The sequence below is a fragment of the Hypomesus transpacificus genome, chromosome 11 (assembly GCF_021917145.1).
Source record: "Hypomesus transpacificus isolate Combined female chromosome 11, fHypTra1, whole genome shotgun sequence".
Taxonomy (NCBI): Eukaryota; Metazoa; Chordata; class Actinopteri; order Osmeriformes; family Osmeridae; genus Hypomesus; species Hypomesus transpacificus.
In genome coordinates this window covers 13594828-13618129 of record NC_061070.1, presented here as the reverse complement: position 1 = coordinate 13618129, position 23302 = coordinate 13594828, and the positions used below count along the sequence as shown (strand labels likewise).

General features: G+C 49.4%; 1 protein-coding gene across 1 annotated transcript in view; it reads right to left on the bottom strand.

Annotated features, from left to right (window-relative positions):
- LOC124474134 (adhesion G protein-coupled receptor A3) overlaps positions 1-23302 on the bottom strand; it is an 82040-nt gene continuing 58738 nt past the window's right edge. The window contains 6 exon segments of the mRNA XM_047030034.1: positions 1-3648; positions 3988-4083; positions 8009-8154; positions 11661-11784; positions 14415-14521; positions 14523-14543. Coding sequence (XP_046885990.1) covers positions 2253-3648; positions 3988-4083; positions 8009-8154; positions 11661-11784; positions 14415-14521; positions 14523-14543 — 1890 coding nt within the window. The 3' untranslated portion in view covers positions 1-2252.

The following is a 23302-nucleotide window of genomic DNA, read 5'->3' as shown; positions in this document are numbered from 1 at the left end:
AAATACATTTATTGGAATCCGTGTTGATGTAGAAAAAAGGTGAGATGTGGCTTTGGGTGTTGTTACAGTACCACAGGTGAACCTAGACAGAGGTCAGAGGGGCTACCTCAGGCTAAATCTGGCAGTAGTTCTGCTGAAAAGAAGACTGGTGGACTATGGTACCAAACACACAGCTTCAGAAACATGACAGGCTCACTTTGCAACAGTAACATGGGTGAATGTACAGCATTTACACAAAAGCAAAATCTTCTTGACATGTACTGTAGAACGAGGTTTTGAAGGGGTGATACCAGGGACTATAGGGTTTGTCACAGGTGATACTGTCACAAAGTCAATTATTCCACTAAATAAGGACAAAGGAAGTCATGCTTCATCTTTTTACTTCTAAAAGTCTCTTATTTTCCCTGTCTTCAAATGAAACGTTACCTTGCATGTTTTCATTTGATATTCCTATTGAAAATACCGTCTCTATCTTACGATATTTCTAGCGTTCTGGCCAGAGCCGATTAAAATGTAGATTGAGTTCAAAAACAGTGGTGGCATACTCAATGGAGTCAAGTCTTAAAACTTTATATGGAACAGAAACGCCAACAACAACAAAATAAATGCAAAAACTTGTGACATTTCTAAACTCAGATACTGAGCATTAACATAGAGAGGAATGTTTTTCCCATGTGTTTTCTTTACAGATAGATTTATTTACTCTTAAATATCTTAAATCTCATATAAAAGAATCAGTCGGAAACAATTTATATATACATCAGAGGAGAGTGCACATTATGGATAAATATATGGATGGATGGATAGATGGAAACATGGAGTGCAAATCATGGGGATTTTTGCTGGTAGCTGTAATATAGTTGCAGTTTATTCTGTGGTTACCTGCCATGTCAATGCTGAATCACTGGTCGCAATATTGCGACGCAGTTAACTCGATACCACCACCATCATTCACACTCTGCAAGAAGCATATCTTTCATGCTCTGTGGTGAGGCAGCGCTTCAAAGTGACGGTGACCTTGATGACAATAAACACTGCATTTCCACACAGCATTGCCTCAGAAGTAACAAGGACAATAATAGCATAATGATAGCAAACAGCAAGAAAAAATATGCCTGTTGCTGTGTTCTCGCCTGATCAGCGAGTCAAACTCAATATCAAATGAATGCGCATTAATGTAACAGGAAAAACACACGACATATAGTAGCTACATACAACAAGGCGTGCATGCTCTGGGGTCTCTATTGAAAGCAAAGACATGATTGTAATTTAGCATTGATCACTGGCACCATCTGCTCAGTGTAGCTCCTTCTGTTTAGTATATGTTGTGAAAGTGTTGAAAGTAGAGAGAGGATCCAATAATAGAATAAGTCAACAGGAAGTTGATCTGTGTGGCACTGTGTTTGATTGGATATCATGGTAAACAGTGACACAAACAATCCCACCTAGCTCTAGCACCGGGCACTATACATAATGTAGATGCTGTTATTGTTGCTGAACACGTCTCCAAAAGACACAACAGTTAAGACATCATACACATAGGACATTCAATATAAACCTGGAACAGAATACTCAGTAATGTGGGGTTCACTTAACTTTTCAGTTGTCTTTTTTAATTTCCACAACTTATTGGCATCCACAGAACTCTGGTGAGATCAGTAATCTTTGTATATTTACTAAGAAACCACTAGTTGATATTCACAGTATACAGTTAGTACGCTTTTTTCACTGGCAGAAATATAACAAAATGGACTCTAATTGCTGGTTTGTTTGTCTAAAACATGAAAACCAAGAGTTTTTCTTTGAAGTACTGGAATGACACGACCGAGTCTAGTCAACAGAATTAGATTCTCCTTTTAAAACTCGTAGAGAAGTTGTATCTATCCACACCCCCACACACACATCCACATTCTCACACAGATCTGTCACATGGAGGTAAATATACCTTGGATAAGAGGTATGTCTGTTGGCGGTAGGGTTCCCTGGCCTCCCTTAGGGAGACAGATCTGTTCTGCTGACTGCATGGCTGGCCGTCACTGGCTGTCATTTAACTGTACAGTGAAATAAGAGCTTTGAAAACACAGGAAATGCGACATGAAAGTAAAAAAAAAAAACTGCATGTGATGTGTTTTTGAACAGCTCGCTTCATTGTTAAATCCTAGAAAGGGAGTGAGGTGCGGATCTGGAAAAGAAGATACGGGCGGGAAGCGGGGGGGGGGGGGGGGGGGAGGAAGGAAGGAAGGGTGGGGTGGCTACACAGTAGTTTCGTTTCTCCAGGGTCCGGTGCGTATATTCCCCGTGCTGTCCGACGCATACAGGAAGCCCTCATGCAGGCCGCCCTTTAGAATCCCGTTCTGATTGGGTGGGTTCTGCGGGTAGGACTGTCTGCGCGGGTGCATCTCCAGGTGGTGATGCGGCGCCATCAAGTCCTCCTCCGCCATCTTGCCACAGCCGCACAGGAAGGTGCCCGTGTCGCCCGCCTCCGCCTGGCACAAGGTGGGGAAGAGGTCCGTCTTGGCGCAGCAGATATGCCGGTGGCAGGTGTTGTGGCACGCCAGGGCCTCAGGGGCGATGACATGGCACGCGTGGTGCCCTTCGTGGTGACACTCGTGGTGGCCCTCGTGGGCCAGGTGGCACAGGTGGGCGTGGCGCTCGTGTGTGCTGTGAGGGCTGTCCGTGTGGGAGCTGTGCACGCTGCCGCCGTCCACGCTGGAGGGGATGTGGTAGGCGTACTCCCGTTCCCCCCCGGAGCCTGCTCCGCCTGCCCCCGCCCCCGCCCGCTGGCGCCCAAAGTGGCGGCCCTTAGTCCTGGTGCTGCCCTTGAGGCAGCGGTGCAGATGGATGCCAGGCCGGTAGCCCTCGGGGTCGGCATGCAGGAGCACGTGTGGGGCCGGCTCCTCCTCCATCAGCTGCTGGCTGTGCAGGGCGGCACAGCAGGGGGTCGCGGGTGCCAGGCAGGTGACGTGGTTCTGGCCCGACGACGCCAGCCCGCTGAACTTACAGTGACCGGAGGGAGGGCCGTGGCCACAGCCCATCATGGCCTTGCCCGGGCACGGAGAGTCTAGGTGGCAGTGGCTGTGCCCGTGGCTGTGCGTATCCCCGTTCACGTTGACCTTGGGGCGGGCGTGGCAGCCGTTGTTGGCCTGTCGGCCGGGGCAGCAGGAGCACCAGCAGTGCCAGACATCGTCTCGCTTGGCGCAGTGGTGGATGAGGACGAACAGACCCAGCGTGACGGAGAAGGCACCATACAGGCAGCTGAAGATCATGTCCAGGAAGTGGCCCTGGGACACGGCCAGCGCCCCGAAGGCCCAGGTGGCCAGGAAGAGGAAGAGGGTGAAGGCGGCCGTGCGTAGCTGGGCCTTGAAGGAGTGCTCGTTGGCCAGGAGCGACGGGTTGATGATGCCGGGGCAGCCCGGGGGGCAGGGCCCGCTGGTGGGTTGGGCGCCCGGCTCCCCCTGGTGGCACTGTGCCAGGTCGGCGGACGCCAGTCTCTGCTGCTCCTCCGTCAGGGCCTTCAGTTCGTACTTCCTCTCCGGGTGGCGCCGCAGATGGACGAATGTGCACAGGAAGTAGATGCAGGTTACCAGGACGATGAACGCCACTGGACCGTAGAAAGCTCCTAGACTGGGCTCCCATGCCATCCAGCAGCTGGAACAGACACAGCACACACACACACAAACTAGCATGGGCATCCCTGCTAACACAACCTTGGATTGATGTTTGATTTATCAAACACGAGCCTACACATTAACCAACACATACAAGCCCACACAAAACATCTACAGGGCTTAGGAGGTATTGAACTTCCGCAGGGAGGGAGGGAAGGAGGGAAGGAGGGAGGGAAGGAGGGAGGGAGTGGGAGGTGTACAAAACACATATTTGAGTGTGACTCAACATGAAACCAAGCTGCATATTTGGAGTGTTAATGAAGAAAATTGAATATATATGTGTGCAGGGGCACGTGTGAGGGTGTAAGCTGGGACTCACTATGGAGCCTGTTCTCCACTGCCATAGTTTTCAATGTTGGTGGCCGCCGTGACCCCACAGATAATGAGAGGCACTCCGCCACTGACTAGATAAAACCTGAGGATGGACAGAGGGGAGAGATTAGAAAAAATGATGTGCGACATAGTTAAGACGGTTTGTAACATGAATACGCTCTCTGCGTAGGGATTGAATCAATAGTAGAATGTCACTGGGAGAGTTGGAAGAGAGACAGAGACAGAGAGAGAGAGAGAGAGAGAGAGAGAGAGAGAGAGAGAGAGAGAGAGAGAGAGAGAGAGAGAGAGAGAGAGAGAGAGAGAGACAGAGAGAGAGAGAGAGAGAGAGAGAGAGAGAGAGAGAGAGAGAGAGAGAGAGAGAGAGAGAGAGTAAAAGACAACTCTGAGATGCAGAATGTCACATGACAAGAGGGCAAACAGCTATATTTGTGCAGAACGTGTTTCCACAGTCAGGTACATGAGCTCCTTCACTTTCTTCCAATATGAGACAGGGCTACTGTTCAAGCTGCCATACAACCACTTTCCACCACTGATGGAAGTGCATGTCTTTGGAAATAGTATGTTAGATTTCATTTTCATGCAAACATTCAAACTTTTGCGTTGCATTCTGCCCACGGGTCGATGAAAGTGAGTCTCGTCTGTATATGTATGTGTGCATGTGTGCATGTGTGAGTTGGTATAGGTCTACTTGAGCGGTTTCTCTCTCTCACTCTTTTTAATCTCTTCCAATCTTGTTTCCTCAATACTTTTTTCAGTTTAAATCGGCAACTCTTCTCCCTTTCTCAGTCTGTCCTTTTGTTTTTCTCTCATTCCACATCTGTTCTTCCCCTCTTTCTTACATTGTCCTTGCTCTTCTCTTCTCTTCTGTCAGTCTCAAACGCTGCTTCTCTATCCTGTCTGTCTGTCTGTCTGTCTGTCTGTCTCTTCCCTCCCCCACTCAATCTCTTTCCTCACACAGTGACTGCACCCATCCCCAAAATTCAATTCCAATCAAGATGTTTGTCTGGGCAGGTGGAAAGGGAGCGTGTGTGTGTCAGTGTGTCCGTATGTGTGTGTGTGTGTGTGCGTAAAGGGCTGGGGCATTACCAGCGCTGACGCTGTCTGAGTGGAGCGACCCCCCCAGGGATATTCTCTCCAACAGAAAGCCATTTACAAAACCGTCGGGGAGATGAGCACCAAGAAGAAGGAGAAGAACTAGATGTTGAGGCTGGAGCTTGACGACCGCTCTATCTGCGTTAGGGAAGCCCTGCTGCCAGTCACACACAGACGCAAACACACACCCACACTTCCTCCAAACCCCGTGACTCGACATGGGTGTGTACGTTCAAGTATTTCAACTCCAAATGGCAGTGCTGGGGCCGGTTGGTGACTTGAAGTAAGTTTGGGAAGCGGCGTTGGGTTTGATATAAATAGACAGCGAATCCCCTTGAGACAGAAGAGCCTCTGTCCTCTCCTGTGTGTACTAAACTGCCCTCTCTCCCACTCGCTATCTCTCCCACTCGCTTTATTTATTTTTCTCTGTCTGGCCTTGGAAATTCATTACTCATTTCTTCACTATAGACTTTCTAAAAACAGATCCAGAACAGCACGATGCGTTAAACTGACAGCTGCATCTGACTGAAAAATCAAGCCCTGTCAAGTCATGGCGCACCGAGCTTGTGTTTTGTACAGAAAATAAGCAAGAAATATAAATAGTGACTACTGTGTGCTTGTTAAAATGTTGTATGTTTGTGTGTGTGTGTGTGTGAGTAACGGCGACTTATTAGCATGCAGGCAGTTCAACTGTTGGCCAACAGAGCAGGAGTCAACTGGCAAAAGGTCATCGGGATAGGCTGCTGGATTAGCTGACGGACCAATAAGCCGCTGTTGCCATCGGAGGCTGTCATTGGACTGTTTATGGAGCTCAGGAGATGGGTGGGGAGAGAGGGAGGAAGGTAGAAGTGGAAGGGGGAAGAGAGGAAGAATGGATGAGCGAAATTGATTTGTCTCCAGCGGCTAAGTCTCATAGCCTGGTCTCTCTCTGATGGCGAGCATTATAGTCAATCACGGGGGATCAAAATTGCCGCAAACGCTCCAACCTCCCCAGTCGTAGCCCTCTCTGGCTCTTGAGCACATGACCGCGTAGGCCTTTGAAACGTACTAAGCTGTCCAAAGGCGGCAGAGGATTTGCCTGTAAGGAGAGAGCTTCTCTAGGCCTGGGGCTCCTTGTTCTGCTGGGTCATCCTTGATGACTTTCACAGGCCTTCAGAGACTCACACATCTGACACATGACCATGCATTTGGGGATTGTATGGTGAACCTACAATATTACCAACATACCCGCCTTTCTGTTTGACTGACTGACTGCCTGTCTGCCTACCTGCCTGTCTATCTATCTGTCTCTCTGTCTGTCCGCTTGTCTGAATGTCAGTCTGCCTGTCTGCCTGTGTGTCTGTCTGTCTGTATTTCATTTCAGGTGCCTGAAAATCCTTCCTCAGCCCTACAGGACTTCATGTGCTATTTCACAGCCTGGATCTGCAAAGAGCTCACACAGCACCTTCCCCACCTTCCATCCCAAATATCTTGATCCTCTTTAAATGTGCCAGACAACATGACTAAGCAGAAAAAAAGTGAAACATGAAAACCTAGAAGCAACATTGAAACTGATGCTGATGGCAACGAAAGCTGTCGGAGCCAAACCAGATTGAGATTTGTGACGGAACTTCCAAGGTCCAGCAACTCAGCAGGCTCTCGAAAGGTGACGGAGGCTATTAGTCACAGCCTTGGGCCATCGTCATGGGAACAGGTTGCTTAGGATATTTCCTCTTTGTGTGAAAAGATACTTCCTCCAACTTGATCTATCCTTCTTAGTCATCTCATTTTGCAACTAGCCTATATTTGCCTACATTGCAAACACAAAGGAGAAAATGACCATGATGTTGATGAGGAGGATGATGATGAAGAGGATAATGATGATTAGCAAAGCTTCCCTTGCAGACACCCTCTCCCTGGACAGATGTAGCCAGCTGCCTCTGTGTTAGACAGCGTTGCTAAGCAGCAGCCTGTACTTTGAAAGTCACCTCTGCCTTGCTCCCTAAGAAGGCTATTCTAATCTGAATAGGCCTCATTTCTGGAATTTAGCAGATTAAAAAGAACTGTCTATGCCCCCAACTAATTAGGGGGTATTTTCAAGCAAATTTTTGCATTACGTGAGTCATATTATTTAAAGCCAAACTCCTCCAGATGGAACCGCATGATTCTAGAGTGTAATCTTTCTCATTTAGAAAATCGGAAACAGTTGCAGTAAAATCAAGACGAAGAGGGAACCAGTTCTGGGACTGTGGAACGCAAACTAATTGGAGACACCTCTTCTGATGCACAATAACACTGAAATAAAACCTGACACACACACACACACACATACACCCACACCCAACATGCCTGTACTCAGACACATGCACAGCTACCAACACGAACAACACGGAAAACACAGACTGAAAAGATTACATACCATCCACATCTCTTTCTTGGAAATAATCCCAAAACGAAATGATCAGTCACTCTCGGTAGAAAACAACATCTACATAATACCAAAGAAAGGTGACCAAGCCCAAGATTACAAATCCAAGTCTTTAACAAGCCAGCACCCGGCCTCACAGGACAAACATAGAGAGAGTCCCTGTGATTGTGGAAGACTTCTTCGTGTCTCTTTGGCTTACATGAGGCACGTACTGAGCGGAAAATGAAATAAGAAAGCAGAGAATTGTTTGCTGAACCAGTTCCTGACCCCCCAAAATACACCCAGAGCACAATCCCAGCGAGATATATCATCTACAGAAAGTTCAGAAGCCCATGCTTTGCTGCACACTCATTCACAGACGCAGCCACATGCAAACATGGGCACGTTTGTGCATACAAACACAAACACTTTTTCATCATTCATAACCTGCAGCAGAGATCTTTCACAGAGAGGTGATCCATGACTCGGTGTGTTTGTGTGTGTGTGTGTGTGTGTGTGCAGTGCTTACCTCAGCAGAGGCTGTCTGGGGGGCGCTGGTGGGTCACCGTCCTGGGTCTGTGGTGGCTTCTTGGTCACCTGCTTGTAAATGTTCCTGGCCGTCACCCCCAGCCACAACATGGTGGAGAGAGATGAGTAATGTAACACCACGCCAACCTGCAGCATGAAAAGGATCACACGTACACACACACACATGAACACACACACACACAGAAAACATGTCAGATGCTACATCCCTCCACAGTCCCACGTCTCTCAGTATCTTTTTCTCTCTTGATCACACACTGCTGACTGGAGGGAAAGCTTTCGTTCACACACACGGTGCCACAGTGCTTTCACTTGCCACCCAATCAATGTCACTTCAAGGGCCTTTCCACAGAGCTCGCCTTTCACTCAAGACTGCACCTTCATACCTTTTACAAAGGCGTCAAGAGGAGTTTACACTGAAAGAGACGTTGAACTGATGTGAAGAGTGATGGAGCCATCAGGGGAAAGAACAACTTTTTTACTGGGAGTCTAACTGATAGATATCAACCACCTCTTAACCATACACTTCTAGTTAGAGGACAACTATCTTGAGCTGAAGAGGAAACATCTGGTTTTTGAATGTAGCTCACGTTCAGCTTGTATACACAAGTTGCAGACACAAGTGCACCGTTGTCTGAAACACTCAATTCACTGTTTTTAATATTCATGAAACATATTTGAATAGTAATTGATCTGCCGTTGTTCCAAGGCTTTGTCAGCAGAAAGAAAGCTCTGGAAAAGAGAGCTCAGGAGAAAAAAACAGGGAAAGACAGGACGAAAGGGGGGAGAGCGCCTCACTCGGTCCCGCAACTCAAATGTTGGGATCTCAGAAGTACCCTACCCAGTGTGTTATCCATACTTGGATCTGTAGGGAGCAAAAGAGAGCCATACTTGCAGTAGCAAGTGAGGTCACACCTAAAAACACGGAGTCAGTCCAGGTGTGACTGTATTGGAGATCTCCACATGCCCACCAGGGCCGAGTGTAGGAGCACGCAGGACCTGCAAATGGACCGACGGAGAGAACGCAGTGGATGGGGTTGGAGGAGTGTGATTGTGAGTGGGGATGTGTATTGTTAAGCTGAGTGACTGTGCAGACCAAATGAGTGTTCAGTATGTGATGTGAGTGGGTTGTTAGGATGTGTGGGGTTACTGCCCCCGTTCCTTTCACTCGGCCATAAAACCTCACGGGGAAAGACAAGACACTGACTAACATTGGAGAAGACAGAGTGACTGTGCAGAAAGAGTGGGCGGAAGGAGTGTGCCAGAGAAAATGAACTGGGAGAAGAGAAGAAGAGAGGTGGAGAGCTGGAGGAATAGAGGGGGAGGAGATGGCGGAGGAGGAGGGGTGTATCTGCTTGAAGTACTGAGAAGCTGCCAGGACTGGTTCCACGGATCCTTGAAGTTCCCCCGGTTGGGGGAGGGGGAGGTGGGGGTGTCATGTCGCCATCTCTCCCCCCGAGGGGAGGAGGAGCCCTGCTGGGCTTGAGAGGGATCTCGCAAGCGGCGGGGGTGGAGGGTGTCTATGCTGCGGCGGCAAAGTCATCACCACCAGTTCTGCGTGGCTCTGTGTTACTTAGCGAAGCCTCGCTAACCGGCGTCCAAATTGCAACAGTCTGCTATGTCGCCACTTTCATTGTTGACATAGAGAGGGTACATATCAAGACTGTCAACAAAGATTTGACCGTTGCGAGTGTTTCTTTCGTCACAGGCATCGGTGACCTTGTTCTGGAGCGGCTGCTTGTTACTCCCTACACATGTTGCTCATGCAGTAAAGGTAAATGGGATGTGCTAATTGAGGGTTATTAATGCAACATTAAGCAGCGGGGGAGCAGGTAAGTCGATGGCAAAGTGGGAGGGGGGGGAGGGCGGGGAGGAAGGGGAGGGGAGGAAGGGGAGGGGAGGAAGGGGAGGGGAGGAAGGGGGGAAGGGGGGGGGACGGCAAGGCAGGCGCCAGCCGGGACGTGTCATCTCAGGAGCGGAGGGAAGGCCGTCACGCTTTGACGGGGGCTGACAGGAAACAGAGGTGCCTCGCTGTCATCCCCGTCACCGTGCCTCGCAGCCTAGCTCGCTGCTAGCTTCCACTGAGCTACGCTGAGCTAGCGCTAGCCCCGCCATGTTGAGACGCAGGCATTACGGCGTGGAAGAGGAGGAGGACAAGCTGAAGTGGTTGTGACAGGAGGATAGACGGCCGCCTCACACTGGCTGCATTGAAATCGAGAGAGGGAAAGAGAGAGAGAGATAGAGAGAGGGAAAGAGAGAGAGACAGAGAGAGAGAGAGAGAGAGAGAGAGAGAGAGAGAGAGAGAGAGAGAGAGAGAGAGAGAGAGGTGGTTGATAGATGTAGGTGATGAGGGGATCTTTGCTGTGGCTGACTGCCCACATGCTGAGTGGATGAGGCAGAGGAGGGACAGCACACTTCACCTGATGAGTCCCCGTCACTTCCACCCATCAATCTGGTCAATTGTGCCCCTGGTTACAGACATCATTCTTCCCCCCCCCCTTTCTCTCTCTCTCTGTCTCTCTCTGTCTGTCTGTCTCTCCTCTCTTTCTCTTGCTCTCTCTCCTTTTCTCTCGCACTCTTTCTCTCTCTCCCTCTCACTTACTGAGTCTTATCTCACCACTTAACACAAGTTACACCCAGTATCTTCCTGGATTCGATGCGTTCGGGGGGCTGAGCCGCCACACCCCTGCATCCAGGCCCCTGGCCCTCAGGGGCTTTCGTGCAAAGCAGGACCCCCTGGAGGGGAGGCAAGGTTCCGGCTGGCACAGACACATCCAGCTCTGCTCTACACGGCATCACATCCAAGTGTTAATGCAGCCAGCGGGAGAGACAGTGCTCCAGTGACCTGTTCTCCAATCCTACACCGGCATGTGGGGGATCATAAACGCAGTGTCCCGCCGCGCCACTGGCTGCCTGGCACCGCCTGTGCTCCCTCACTAGCCGCAGGCGGGATGACAAAGATGCCGCGTGTACAGGCTCAGAGTCAAACGGCGGTTGTTGGCGACAGTGGCGGCTGAAATCCCCCAAGCTGGCGGTGCAGCGGGGCTAATTAGGATGACAAACTGTCTTTCAAGGGCCCCTGAGGGAGGGGAGGAGGAGGAGGAGGAGAGGACCTCCAGGGAACGGGGCTGTCGCTTTTATCACAGGACAGGGGCCAGGCGGTTGTCTTTACAACCATCACAAACACCACCTTCACCATCCCCCTGGGCTATGGTACAGAGTAGGCAAGAGGAGAGAGACAGCGAGAGAGATCTTGAAAGAAAGAGAGAGTCTATGAGTGAGAGAGGGACACAAAGAGGGAGTGAGACATAGAGAAAGACAGTTGTAGGGAAAGAGAGAGAGAGATAGAGAGAAAGAGAGAGAGAGAGAGAGAGAGAGAGAGAGAGAGAGAGAGAGAGAGAAGGGAAAGCAAAAGCAAGAGAGCATTTATACACTTCAAGCTCTTGTCTCATTGTCCCTTCACTATGGATAAAGTGAGGCTCGCCATGTTTCCAGTGCATCAAAGAGGAGCGGGAGGCCAGGTCCGGCATAGAGTCCTGGCACTCTGCTCCACTGACCACCTCAATAGACATTCATAATCAATTTCCTGGAGAGCTTTGAGAGCGCACAGGGAAATGAAAAGCGAGTGCACTTACGGCTTGACAGATGATGGGGTATTTGATTCGATTGATGCCCCCGGCGAACACTGCGAAGGTCAGGGCCGTGTGGAAACAGAAGTTGAGGAGCATGTGCCATCCCTTCCTACTGATACGGATGGTGCTGCCGGAAGAGAGAGATAGGGGGAGAGAGAGATAGGGGAAGAGAGAGGGAGAGAGAGAGAGAGGGGGGGGGGGGGGAGAAGGAGAGAGAGTGAGGGGGGGGGAAGGGAGAGAGAGTGAGAAGGTGAGAAAAAGAAGAAGAGAGAAAGGGAAATAGAGAACAGATGACAAACCGTCAAATAATTAATTGATATGGCATATGAGTGACATGTCCTGTATTACTGTACATTCCTTCACAAGATTACTACATTTCAAAGTTCAACACAGCATAATGTATTTTAGGTGTGGTTGTCTGGGGGTATGGATTGGAAGCACATGTAGCTGACAAGAATGCCCTGTGCAATTCAGAACACAGCTAAGTCATCCACTTGCCCGAACATTTTATGTGCGCAGCAGAATTTGGCTCAACAGTGAATAAACAAAATAGCAGATGGATTCCAGCACGCTGAGTCAATTGAAACACTCCACAATAGAGCACTACACACACACACATTCTTTGAGAAACGGACTGAAAGTGTTATACACCCTTGGGCTCAGCACTTAACCCATATTGCCACCAGTCAGTCCAGCTGTTCTACACTACTGTGTACTGTGCTACACTACTGTGTACTGTGCTACACTATGTAGGTCGGCCAATACAAACGTACAGTATTCGACCAGATTAGGTTGGAGCCCAAACACTAATGGACCAAATCTATTATATCTCCAAACACACAGCCTTCAGTAGTCATTCCCCTCTTGGTGACTGCAGACAGACCTTCAGTGTACTTTACGCATTGAAAAAAGGGAATTTAGTTGATAACAAAGCCGACAGAGAATAGCCTTAGCAACCATAACATTTCAAGTGCTGACATTCATCACAAACACTCATTATCATAATCGTAAACCGTGGAAAAACAACCTCCTTTTTATATCCTGGGAGCCTGGCTCGGCTCACCAAAATGGTGGAGAGCCAAATGCAGCCAGGGAGCGCCAGGGAGCGCCAGGGGGCTGTGAGGCGTGTCCAGGGGTCGGCCTGGCTGGCTCTCTGCTCTGTGCCAGCGCGGGCCAAGCTGCTGCCTGGGCTGGTTGTTGCTGCCCAGGTGCTGAACTCCATCCAGGAGCGAGGCTATAAATCAGTCGGGCTCCTGGCTACACAGGAGGGTGTTTTTTCATGGGCTCCCCGTATTGGCTTTCAGTGGGTCAAGTACATTAACCTGGCAACCCTCCACCTCCCCATCCCTCCAGAGAAGCACGTGATTAAAATATTCCCCACTCCCACCACCTCCCCTCCCGTCGCTCGCTTTTCCTCTCCCCGTAAACCCTCAAAAGGGACATAAACCCTATAGTGGCGCTGGGAGAGAGAGGAAGGGACTGTTCCCCTGCAATGTCTGCATGCGAGTGTGCTCTTTAACAAGCCTTCATTCATTTTCGGCGCAGGACGAATCTTGCACTGGGCATTGCCTTCCTTTAACAAGCTCACCGTCCTACATCTGTGCCGGTCTACACACTGTCACCTGGTGTTGGGGCTGAGAGGTGAAAGCCAGCCAGCCAGTGAAAGCCAGCCAGCCAGCGACAGCCAGCCAGCCAGTGACAGCCATCCAGGGAAGTGCTACTACACATGCCGCAGCAGTAAGGAGCGCTCAGGCCTGTGTCTGGGGCAGCAGGGAGGGGAGGTGTTAAGAGCGTGCTGACCCTGCTGCAGCTGGGAGACAGAAGCGCATTGACAGTGAGGGGTTGCATGCTGTCTGGTACCAAGCATGCACACGCACGCGCGCACTCCCACACAGACACACTGATGAAAACTGTGTTCACTGTGTAATGCTGTTTATCCAGTGTATTCAGAAAGCTTCCCACACGAGAAAGGCCATGTTGAGGCCATACATTCAGCTGCACCTTTGTCCATGATCTTCTGCTCCAGTATCTAACATGGACTCAAGGTGAATGTGTGGGCCCCGCTAATGACATGAATCCAGGCTGCCAACAGCCTCCAGCCCTCTCTGGATCCTCAGCAGTGGATGAACAGTGGATGAACAGTGGATGAACAGGGAGACGCTAGCTCCTCGCCCAGGGGCTTCACACTCTCATTAACCATCCTCCAATGAACAAGGGCACGGGAGATGGCCTGGATCCCATGGAAATGTGATTGAGCCATCTCTTCGAAAAAGGCTGTTTGTTAGGTCTCGGTGTTGCACACGCACGCACGCATGTACGCGCACGCTCACTCACACACACACACACACACACACTCCATCCATCCTGTGCTTTAGATCCGTGACTCAGAAAGGCTGCAGCGTTTCTTCTTGCCGGCCTTAAGCGTCTGACTCACACACAGTCCAGGAACAGGACGGAGGGAGAGACAAACAAGCAGGAAAAGAGAGGTGGTGTGGAGATGGAGACTGTGGCGGAGGAAGGGGATTGCGGCTCCACCTGCCCCCAGCTTCCCTTTGAATTTAAGGGGGTAAATACAAACACTTGGAAGGATCCAAATAAAGAGCTTGTCCACGGGCCACACACAGTCATCCACAGACGCACAGGCACGCAGCCAGTCATAGAAGAGGCAGGAAGTGGTTACAGTAACAGTCATAGAAGAGGCAGGAAGTGGTTACAGTGACAGTCATAGAAGGGGCAGAAGGGGCAGTAAGTGGTTACCTGTGGTGCACGATGTATGTGATGATGGAGGCGAAGAGGCAGAGCAACATGACCGCCGTGCAGGCATACACGACAGGGTGCAGAAACTCCCCAGGGTACGGGGGGAAAAGACAGCACATTCTTCAGATCCTGAGAGAGAGAGAGAGAGAGAGAGAGAGAGAGAGAGAGAGAGAGAGAGAGAGAGAGAGAGAGAGAGGGAGAAAGGGGGAGAAAGAGAGGGGGGGGGAGAGAGAGAGGGGGGGGGAGAGAGAGGGGGAGAGAGAGAGAGAGAGAGAGAGAGAGAATAATAGAAACAGAGGTAAAGAGCGGGAGAGAAAATGACAGAAATTAGGAGAAAGAGCGATGGAGACAGAGAGAGAGAGAGAGAGAGAGAGAGAGAGAGAGAGAGAGAGAGAGGGAGGGAGAGAGAGAGAGAGAGAGCAAGGGAGACAAAGTAAAAAAGAATGAGAGAGAAAATGACAGAGAGAGACCTCACAGTCAGAAAACACACAGCACTATTAAAGTATGTTTCTCATATACATAACTCTATGATGACTTGAGCAAACCATAATACCTCTTTATAGTATGCCTGTGCAAACACTTTTCTATAATAATGAGGTGCTTCCAATCATTGCCTCAGAGGGACATTTCCGTAGTAAATCTACTGGGACTACCTTGCTAAATGCACACTGTCAATGAGCGGGAGGAAACACAGCTTAATAATCAGAAAGCAGATAGACAGACAGCTGCTCGGCAGAAAATAGATAAGCTACCAAAGGAAAAGTATGTCGGGGCACATCACTCATGACTCGGCACGATTTCCCCTAATGAGCACAACACAGACCCGAGGCCAGGAGAGGGAGCCAATCATCATGCCTATTCCTGGTAAAGACACTCCAGCAGACGTTTTTTGTAGTGGGTGCGGCTGCTGGTCTTAACATCGGGACGGCTTTACAGAGCATGTAGGGGTAGTACACATGCTGACAGGGCTGTTTCATAGATATGACCCAGCACATCATCAGCTCCCCCTGAGGTCCTGTGTCTGGGTGTGAGAGAGTGATGCACAACCAGCCGTCTCTTTGCCCAGCCAAGCAAAAACCCCCTCTCTGGGTTCACCTACAGGGCTGGCTCAGGGGTCCGTAGGGGCCTGTGGGGGTCATGACCCAGACATTCCACATGGTGGGCACTAATAGGTCCAGTCAGGGCGGGTGGGACTGGGCAAGCCAAAGGGTAGCGGATGGGAGTGTGATCTGTGGCATTTCCACTGATGTGACAGTGTGAGAGAAAGACTGTGAGTCACAGCATTACAATCCAGTCGTACCAGAAGATGAACCGGGTGAGAGAAGAAAGTACGAGGGCGCAGAGAGAGAGAGAGAGAGAGAGATGGGAACCAGAGGGGGGAATGAGAAGGGAATGACATGGGTAAATAAAGAGAGGAAATAGACGGCAAAGGGGCTGGGGAGTGTGTGCGCAGAGGGGGGATTTGGATGTGCTAAAAACAGAGGCGGGAAGAGATGCTGACATGGAGAGATGTGAGAGGGAGACGGGGTATCTAGGGGACAATATAAAGCTGAAGTGTGGCTCTCTGTGATGGGATATGACAGCTACTGTACTTAAATGGCCGGGGGGGAGGGGGGGGGGGGAGTGCAAGGGTCGGCCAAGGGTGATCTCTCCGAGTCAAAGGTTCTCATGGGACATATTAGCATCAATGAGCCTCTAATGATAGCTGAGCCTGTCTGCCTCCCTCTCCCGGCCGTCCCCTGAGACTGTACAGGACTTAACCATTTACTAGCACTGCTGACAACCTACTGTTGGGTGACTGTCTTCTCAACACAGAGTCAGGGAAGGATTTAACCAGAGGGGTCTAGCAGAGAAATCTATTCCCTGACTGAGAGAGAGTGTTCGTTGCTCCTAAACAGCCAGGCAGGGGAGAGGAGTGGCACAGCAATAGAGAGCTCCCCCTCTCTGGGCCAGCTGAGGCCTGGATTTACTGCAGCATTGAGGGGAAAAAGGCTGTATAATAGCACTGTGTTAACAGACCAGCTAACAGGCTAGCGCCCAACAAATCAGCTCACAATAAAAGTAGTGTGAGAGAGCCTAGCTGACACATGAACCACTTCAACGGAGGACTGGTGAATCGTTGATATACCTAACTCAGGCCTAATCTAACAAGCCTTGCCGACAATTTTCGCTAACGAGCCCATGGCTAAGCTAACTGACCCGTTAATGGTCCAGCTTGAATTGAAGGCCCCCGAATGAGGCGCTGCCAGAGAGAAATGGTGGAGGAAAAAGGGGGATGGAGACAGAGGATGGGAAGTAAGGATGGAGGGGGATGTCACTTTCACCAGACGGATGGGCCCGGAGAAAAATAGCGAGGCACATTACAGGGAACCCAGGACAAATTGTTCATATGGTTCCTGGCCCTAATGTTTATGCTCCTAGGGAGGTACTGCCACTAGGACAGAATGACGCTCTGCCTGACTCTCATACTGAGCAGGGCAGAGAAGCCTGCTGGCTGAGTGAGACACTGGCTATATCAGTTGCTTCGGTACTATCATGAAAAGACTGTCTGCCACCATAACTCATATAGAGATACCACAGAATGCCCCACGGTAGATTCTGATAAATATATCTTCATGATAAATAACGGTTCTTTTCGTTAATCCCGCTAACATTGCTCAGTATGGATTTGCAAAACCAGTGTCTGTTGTGCCACCACTTACAAACAACCAGCGAGCCCATATTAATGGCAGGCTTGTAATTCCTGACCTAGCAGTTAAAATGAGTGATAATGCCCTGGCCCTGCTGCAGAACAATCCACTTCCTGTAGAGTCTCCCAACAGCTCTCCAGTTAGCCGGACAGCCAACATCATGTCAGATAAGGACAGAAGCCAGCTTCAAATGTGACTCCTCCACTCCAGTTATTATCATTATTACTATCATATTACATCACGGTGCTGTGCTGTGGCTGGGCTGACTTTATTACTGCAGAGGAGGGGGGGGGGGGGGGAGTGGGAGTGGGTCATGTGGTTAGACTCCGACAGGGACAATTCATTACAGACTCAGACTGAATATTACTGTGGCCAAGCCGACTGGGTTTTATTTTGGATTAGGGCAGGCGTAGCTACATCTAAGCATGCACCTAGTGTATTCTACAGTCCCCTGCTGGAGCTAAACAGGCCCCTCTTTATCCCATGTCCGTTTAGCAGCTACAACTTTAATCCAGGCTTGGCTCCTGCCCCCACGTCTTCGCCCAAAAATAGATTACTTGTGTCAATGAAACGTGGCCATGTCCATACTGTCAAGTCCAACAAGTCAAAGGGAAGGACAGCGGGTTTGGACTACAGTGTCCTCCTGCCTGGAGGGCAACATTGGAAGATATTCATAGATATTCAGAGTTCAAAGGTCCAGCATTCTGTATGATGTTTTGAGTGCTCTGTTACTAGGGTGATGAAATATTCAGATATTTAGAGGGTTAAAGGGGTAGATTCATGCAATGCTGGTCGAGGCCATCCATCAGAGGAATGGACTCAATGGTTTCCTCGTCCTCATCCCTGCAAGGTCAATACGGTTTGTATTCATAGAGCACAGGTGAAACTATAGATTGCACCTTTAAGGGTTATGGCCAAACTACAAAGGCTCCCTCTCTCTTTGTCTGTCTCGCTCACATACAAACACACACACGCACGCCAACGCACGCGCACAAAATTAAAACCCTTTGGCAGACTGCCCTAGGGCTCCAAGCTGGCATCCAGCGCCATGCTTTATCATCCTGGAACGTGCCGTGTGAACACTGGAACGAAGCTGGGGAGCGTGTGCAAATCAGACCCTACGACACCTGCCCCACCGGACAGCACAGAGCCTGGACCCATCTAACACCTGAGTGTGGCAACGCTCACGAAATCTTTAGCCGACACCGGCCAAGGTCATTCATCTGTCATGTCTGTCACACCTCGGCGGGTCAGTCAGTCGGTCGGCTGCGTCGTCGCTGCATCTGGAAAGCTGGGATCAGACAGACTCAGCATCGCACAGCTTCTTACTTCCCTCTAAATGTTCACAGATTAGGTCAACAAGCCCGCTGCTGTGAGGGTAATCAAATCAACTTAAATGAAATAAACAGCCATCAAATCAGGCCGCATTATGAGTTGATGAATCTCATTTGAACTACAATAGAAAAGTCCCCCCAGACCAGTGCTATCATTTGAGGGTCAGGCATGTAATTTGTGTTCTATTTATTTACTTAGTCATCAAGTGCCATCATAGTGTAAGGCTCTCCATTACAGTGAGTCTCCCTTTTTTCAGATTCAGGAGCTGCATACTGTACTGGCATTATTTGTAAATATTGTCCTGTCTGTGCAATCAAATAGCACAAAAGATACATTGTCCCTTGTCAGTGGTGGTACGGACGCACAGTGACTAATGTCCGTCTGCTTTGTCTAATGTGACTTTGCGAGGCAAAACCTGGACCCAACCACACCCTCTATGAGCCCAGCTCTCATCCTCCCTCCCACACAGAGTATTGCAACACGTTAGTCTGTGATAGCGCATTCGGAGGCATCCAGCCTCAAACAATGAGAGCCTAATCAATGCACACGTCCACGCGCTGGCCCGGTGAAGAGAGAGCCGGCTGGTGGGTGTTGTCTGGGGCAGAGAGGGTGACTCATCTCTCCACCACACACTACAGCAGTCTCTCCACCACACACGACAGCAGTCTCTCCACCACACACTACAGCAGTCTCTCCACCACACTACAGCAGTCTCTCCACCACACACTACAGAAGTCTCTCCACCACACACTATAGCAGTCTCTCCACCACACACTACGCCAGTCTCTCCACCACACACTACAGCAGTCTCTCCACCACACACTACAGCAGTCTCTCCACCACACACTACGCCAGTCTCTCCACCACACACTACAGCAGTCTCTCCACCACACACTACAGCAGTCTCTCCACCACACACTACAGCAGTCTCTCCACCACACACTACAGCAGTCTCTCCACCACACACTACGGCTGTCTCTACAGAGGAGGCACCGTTTACTTTGAATACGTCCATGCGGGCGATGGCGCGAACGTTCGCTCACACACCGACACGGTTGTGCACGTAAACACACACCCTCATGCCCCGTGAGACCTCATGCGGCTTAGCACACTGTGAGGGAGCATGGGATCCGTCTCTCCCTATCTTCATCCTTACAGGTTGACACAATGTGCTCAGAAAGGCCTTTTGTGACAAATAAGACTGAATGTGAATGGAAACATGGCCACGGGTGACTCGTCTGAAGGTTCTCAAGGCTGAGTAGGACACCACCAAACTACACATCGGACTAGAGTATTGTACCAAGTTCTACACACACAGTAGAGAGACTGAAGCACTCCCAGCTTATGAAGGTCCCTTGGATAAACAACGTATGTTTCAGTGCATGGTGCTTAACGACTTTCAGCTACTGCAATCACTAAACTCACCAGAGAGTCGTGCTTCTCTTGAAGACTAAAGCTACTGATCTGATGAGAAGCAGATGTGCTTCACATCTGCTTCTGCCTGGCCAACACATCTATCTCTCCCTCGCTCTCCATACTCCTCCCATCTCTCTCTCTCTCTCTATTTAACTCCCAAACTCTGTCATCCTATCGTACCAAAGCAGTACAGCTAGCTGGCAACATAAAAAGCTGTGTAATGCTAGACCACTGAAGACTCCATTAGATTTGCCATAAAAACCACATTGTCTCCAAAAGCACTTCAGAGTGAATTTACCTGAGCTCCTTGCCAAAGACAATGTGCTACAATACTGCTGCAACAATATTCAAGCTTTCCCCCTACCGGATCCACCATCCAAGCTGGCAAAGACACTCTTTACCTTTACAGCAACTGTCTGTACGACAGGGAGTGAGGGAGAGAGAGGGATAGAGAGAGAGAGAGAGAGAGAGAGAGGGAGAGAGAGGGAGAGAGAGGGAGAGAGGGAGAGAGAGGGAGAGAGAGGGAGAGAGAGGGAGAGAGAGGGAGAGGAGATAGAGAGAGAGAGAGAGAGAGAGGGAGAGAGAGAGAGAGAGAGAGAGAGAGAGAGAGAGAGGGAGAGAGAGAGCAATAAGGCTTGAATATGAATGTGACGACGTGTGTAACTTTGTACACTATGATGCTACAAAGCGAAAGAGTAAAAGTAGAGGAATGAGTAGGTGAAGAGGGAGATAGTGAGAGATAAACAAAAGCAGAGACGGATAGTGAGAGGTATATCATTATCTCCAAGTCCTTATAAAACCCACCCCCCCCCCCCCCCCCCCTTCCCAGGGCCCCCCCTCCTTTCCCACGACGAGGCAATCTTTCCTTCCATTTTTGATTATGGATTGCGTGACATGATCTTGGCCAATCCCATTTCGCCAGCTGACAGTTATGCTGGCAGTGCCATTTAGCTCTAAGTGGGCGCTCCATCTTTTCCAGCAGCCATTTACATGTTTGTGTCTCATTAGGACATTTTTTTTAAGGCTGGCCCCGTGTCTGGAGGGCGGAGGGGGAATTTCACTGACCAGATTAGTTTTCACCTTTGATACGAGAGCATATCGCTCACCCGCTGGAATGGGATTTGGGGAGCGAATTGAGTGGGCTTTGAAGTTAAACCGCTGCCGTGCTAAGGCCGATCTCTAGAGAAATACTAATGTGCAACATGACTCATACACACACTCAAACACCGACACACACATACACGTACTGGTGAAAGCTCAACACCATGCAAACACGCCCAACCCATGCTCACACCTCTAAATCATACACGTACACACACACAAACGTAAACTTGACAGTATTTTAAACACATACTTTCAAAATATACTGTATATGCCATGTGGCAAAACTCCAACTATTGGCATGAAAACATCTTGTCAAGCAAAAGCCTCTGTGACACCTTAGAACCCCACTGAAGTCACCTGCATAACAGCATGATCCAGCATTCAGTCACATTACATTCACAGTACCCAGGAACCGAGCACAACCACGGAGAACATTTGTTTGAATATTTCAATTCCACTGAGCTGATAAGGCATTCAAAGGCTAGTTAATAGAGCTTGCCACAGATACATCCCCCCCCCCCTCCTCTTTGTCGCCCACCTTCAAATCATACAAGTCTAATTTTCTCCTGTCCTTATCAGACCCTGAGGTGCACTGGGGCCTCTTCACATCAATAAGATACCATGTCATTAGGATTCCGCATCATGCAGCAGCACAGAGCACATCTCAGGGACAGTGACAAAACAGAACTACAACCCCCAGCACTGACCTTGTCCCCTGAAGCAATGATAAGGTCATGCAGTCAAAGTTCAGAGGTCAAAGTGATGCGGCTGCTGTACCACAGTGTAAACTACTGGGAATTAATCACCTGTGACCTGGAGTGGGGGCTAGCACGCTAACAAATCCTTCCCCTAGCCGGTTGTCTGGGCAATTGATTAGAGCAGCTGTTGTGGCCTTTAACCCCCAGGCTTCCCTGATGTCCCTGTTTCCCATCTCCTTTTTTCTCGCGGGCTGCCAGCTAGAAGCACAGAAAAAGATGTGTGGGAGACCTGGGGGAGATGAGCTGTCTTGGCTGACAAGACAGGCAGACAGCGGAGCCAGCCGAGGCTGGTCTGGATCGCACTGTACCAAGCATGGTCCTAATAGAGGGGAAATCAGCTCTAAATGTTTTGTCTAGACTGGCCAGCATTTTGTAAATGAGGTGGTGTCGGGTTCACTTCGAGGCTCAAACAGTGAATAGTACTCCTCGGGAAGGGAGGTTGTTACCCTGATGGTCTCCCGTCCAGGTTTTGAGGCAGCTTTCTGGGCTGTGCTACTAGGGACAATGTTGTAGCGGGAGTCTTGATGAAGAGCTCGAACTGACTTGTTGAGTTTGAGATTGTCTGAGGGATTTGTTGTAAGATGTGACAAAGAATAAACTGTCTATTCAAAGAAAGATCTATGCGTGCTTCCTTCTATCAATAAGCAGTTATTATACAGTGCAATTGTTCAAAGTCTGGCAAAAACCTTTAATCAGGAAAGAAAGTCAACGATATGATTATTGTTCATAAATTACAATTGTCAGCATGGATAGATTTACAATTGAAGTCAGAGTAGCTTTAGTCTTCATAAAACTGCTGGGCTCCTTAGGCTGCCAATTACCCCGTTATTTTATATAAACAACAAAACTGGGAAAGCACTGAATAGGCCATTAACTTCCTATGGATTGTATTGCTTTGTTGTCTTTGTACAAATCCACACATATACAGTAAAAATCCACACGGAAACACACACACACACACCTACAAACACATCCGTTTGTTCAAGACTTCCCTTCTGCTGGGAACAGCAATGTTATAATCTTTCAACTACTTAGATGAAAACTAACAGTCATTTGAATAACAATTGGCTATAAAGTAATGCAATTTGTACCCAAAATAAGGCAGGAATGAATAGGCCAGATGAAAAATGGAGGCGTGCATCTCAGTCAATATGATAAGTCAGGGAAGAAGAGAAAGAAGACACAAAACGGCCTGCTGGCTGACTCCAGCAGTGCCCGGGAGAAAAGTGTTGATGGTCCAGATTAATGGTGGGCAGAGCTCCTCAGAACTCATTACTCATGAAGAAAACAATCTGCATCACACGCCAAACCATTGGCAAGCAGCAATCTGTTAAGGAAGCGAGGAAGACCACTTGCTCAGCTTGACCAATCGCACCAAAGTGATTAGCTAGCAGCTCAAGCCAAGCTCAGACTGGACAGCTCAGAACTAGGAAGAGTAAAGAGAGCTGTAGTCTTCCAAACCAGAGAGACCGTTCCAAACCAGTGGTTCTGGCGTTGGTGTAAACCCACAGCCACACGTAGGACAGCCTTCATACAGCCTCGTGCTCTCGACAACATGGAACTGGAAGATACCAATAAAACTTGG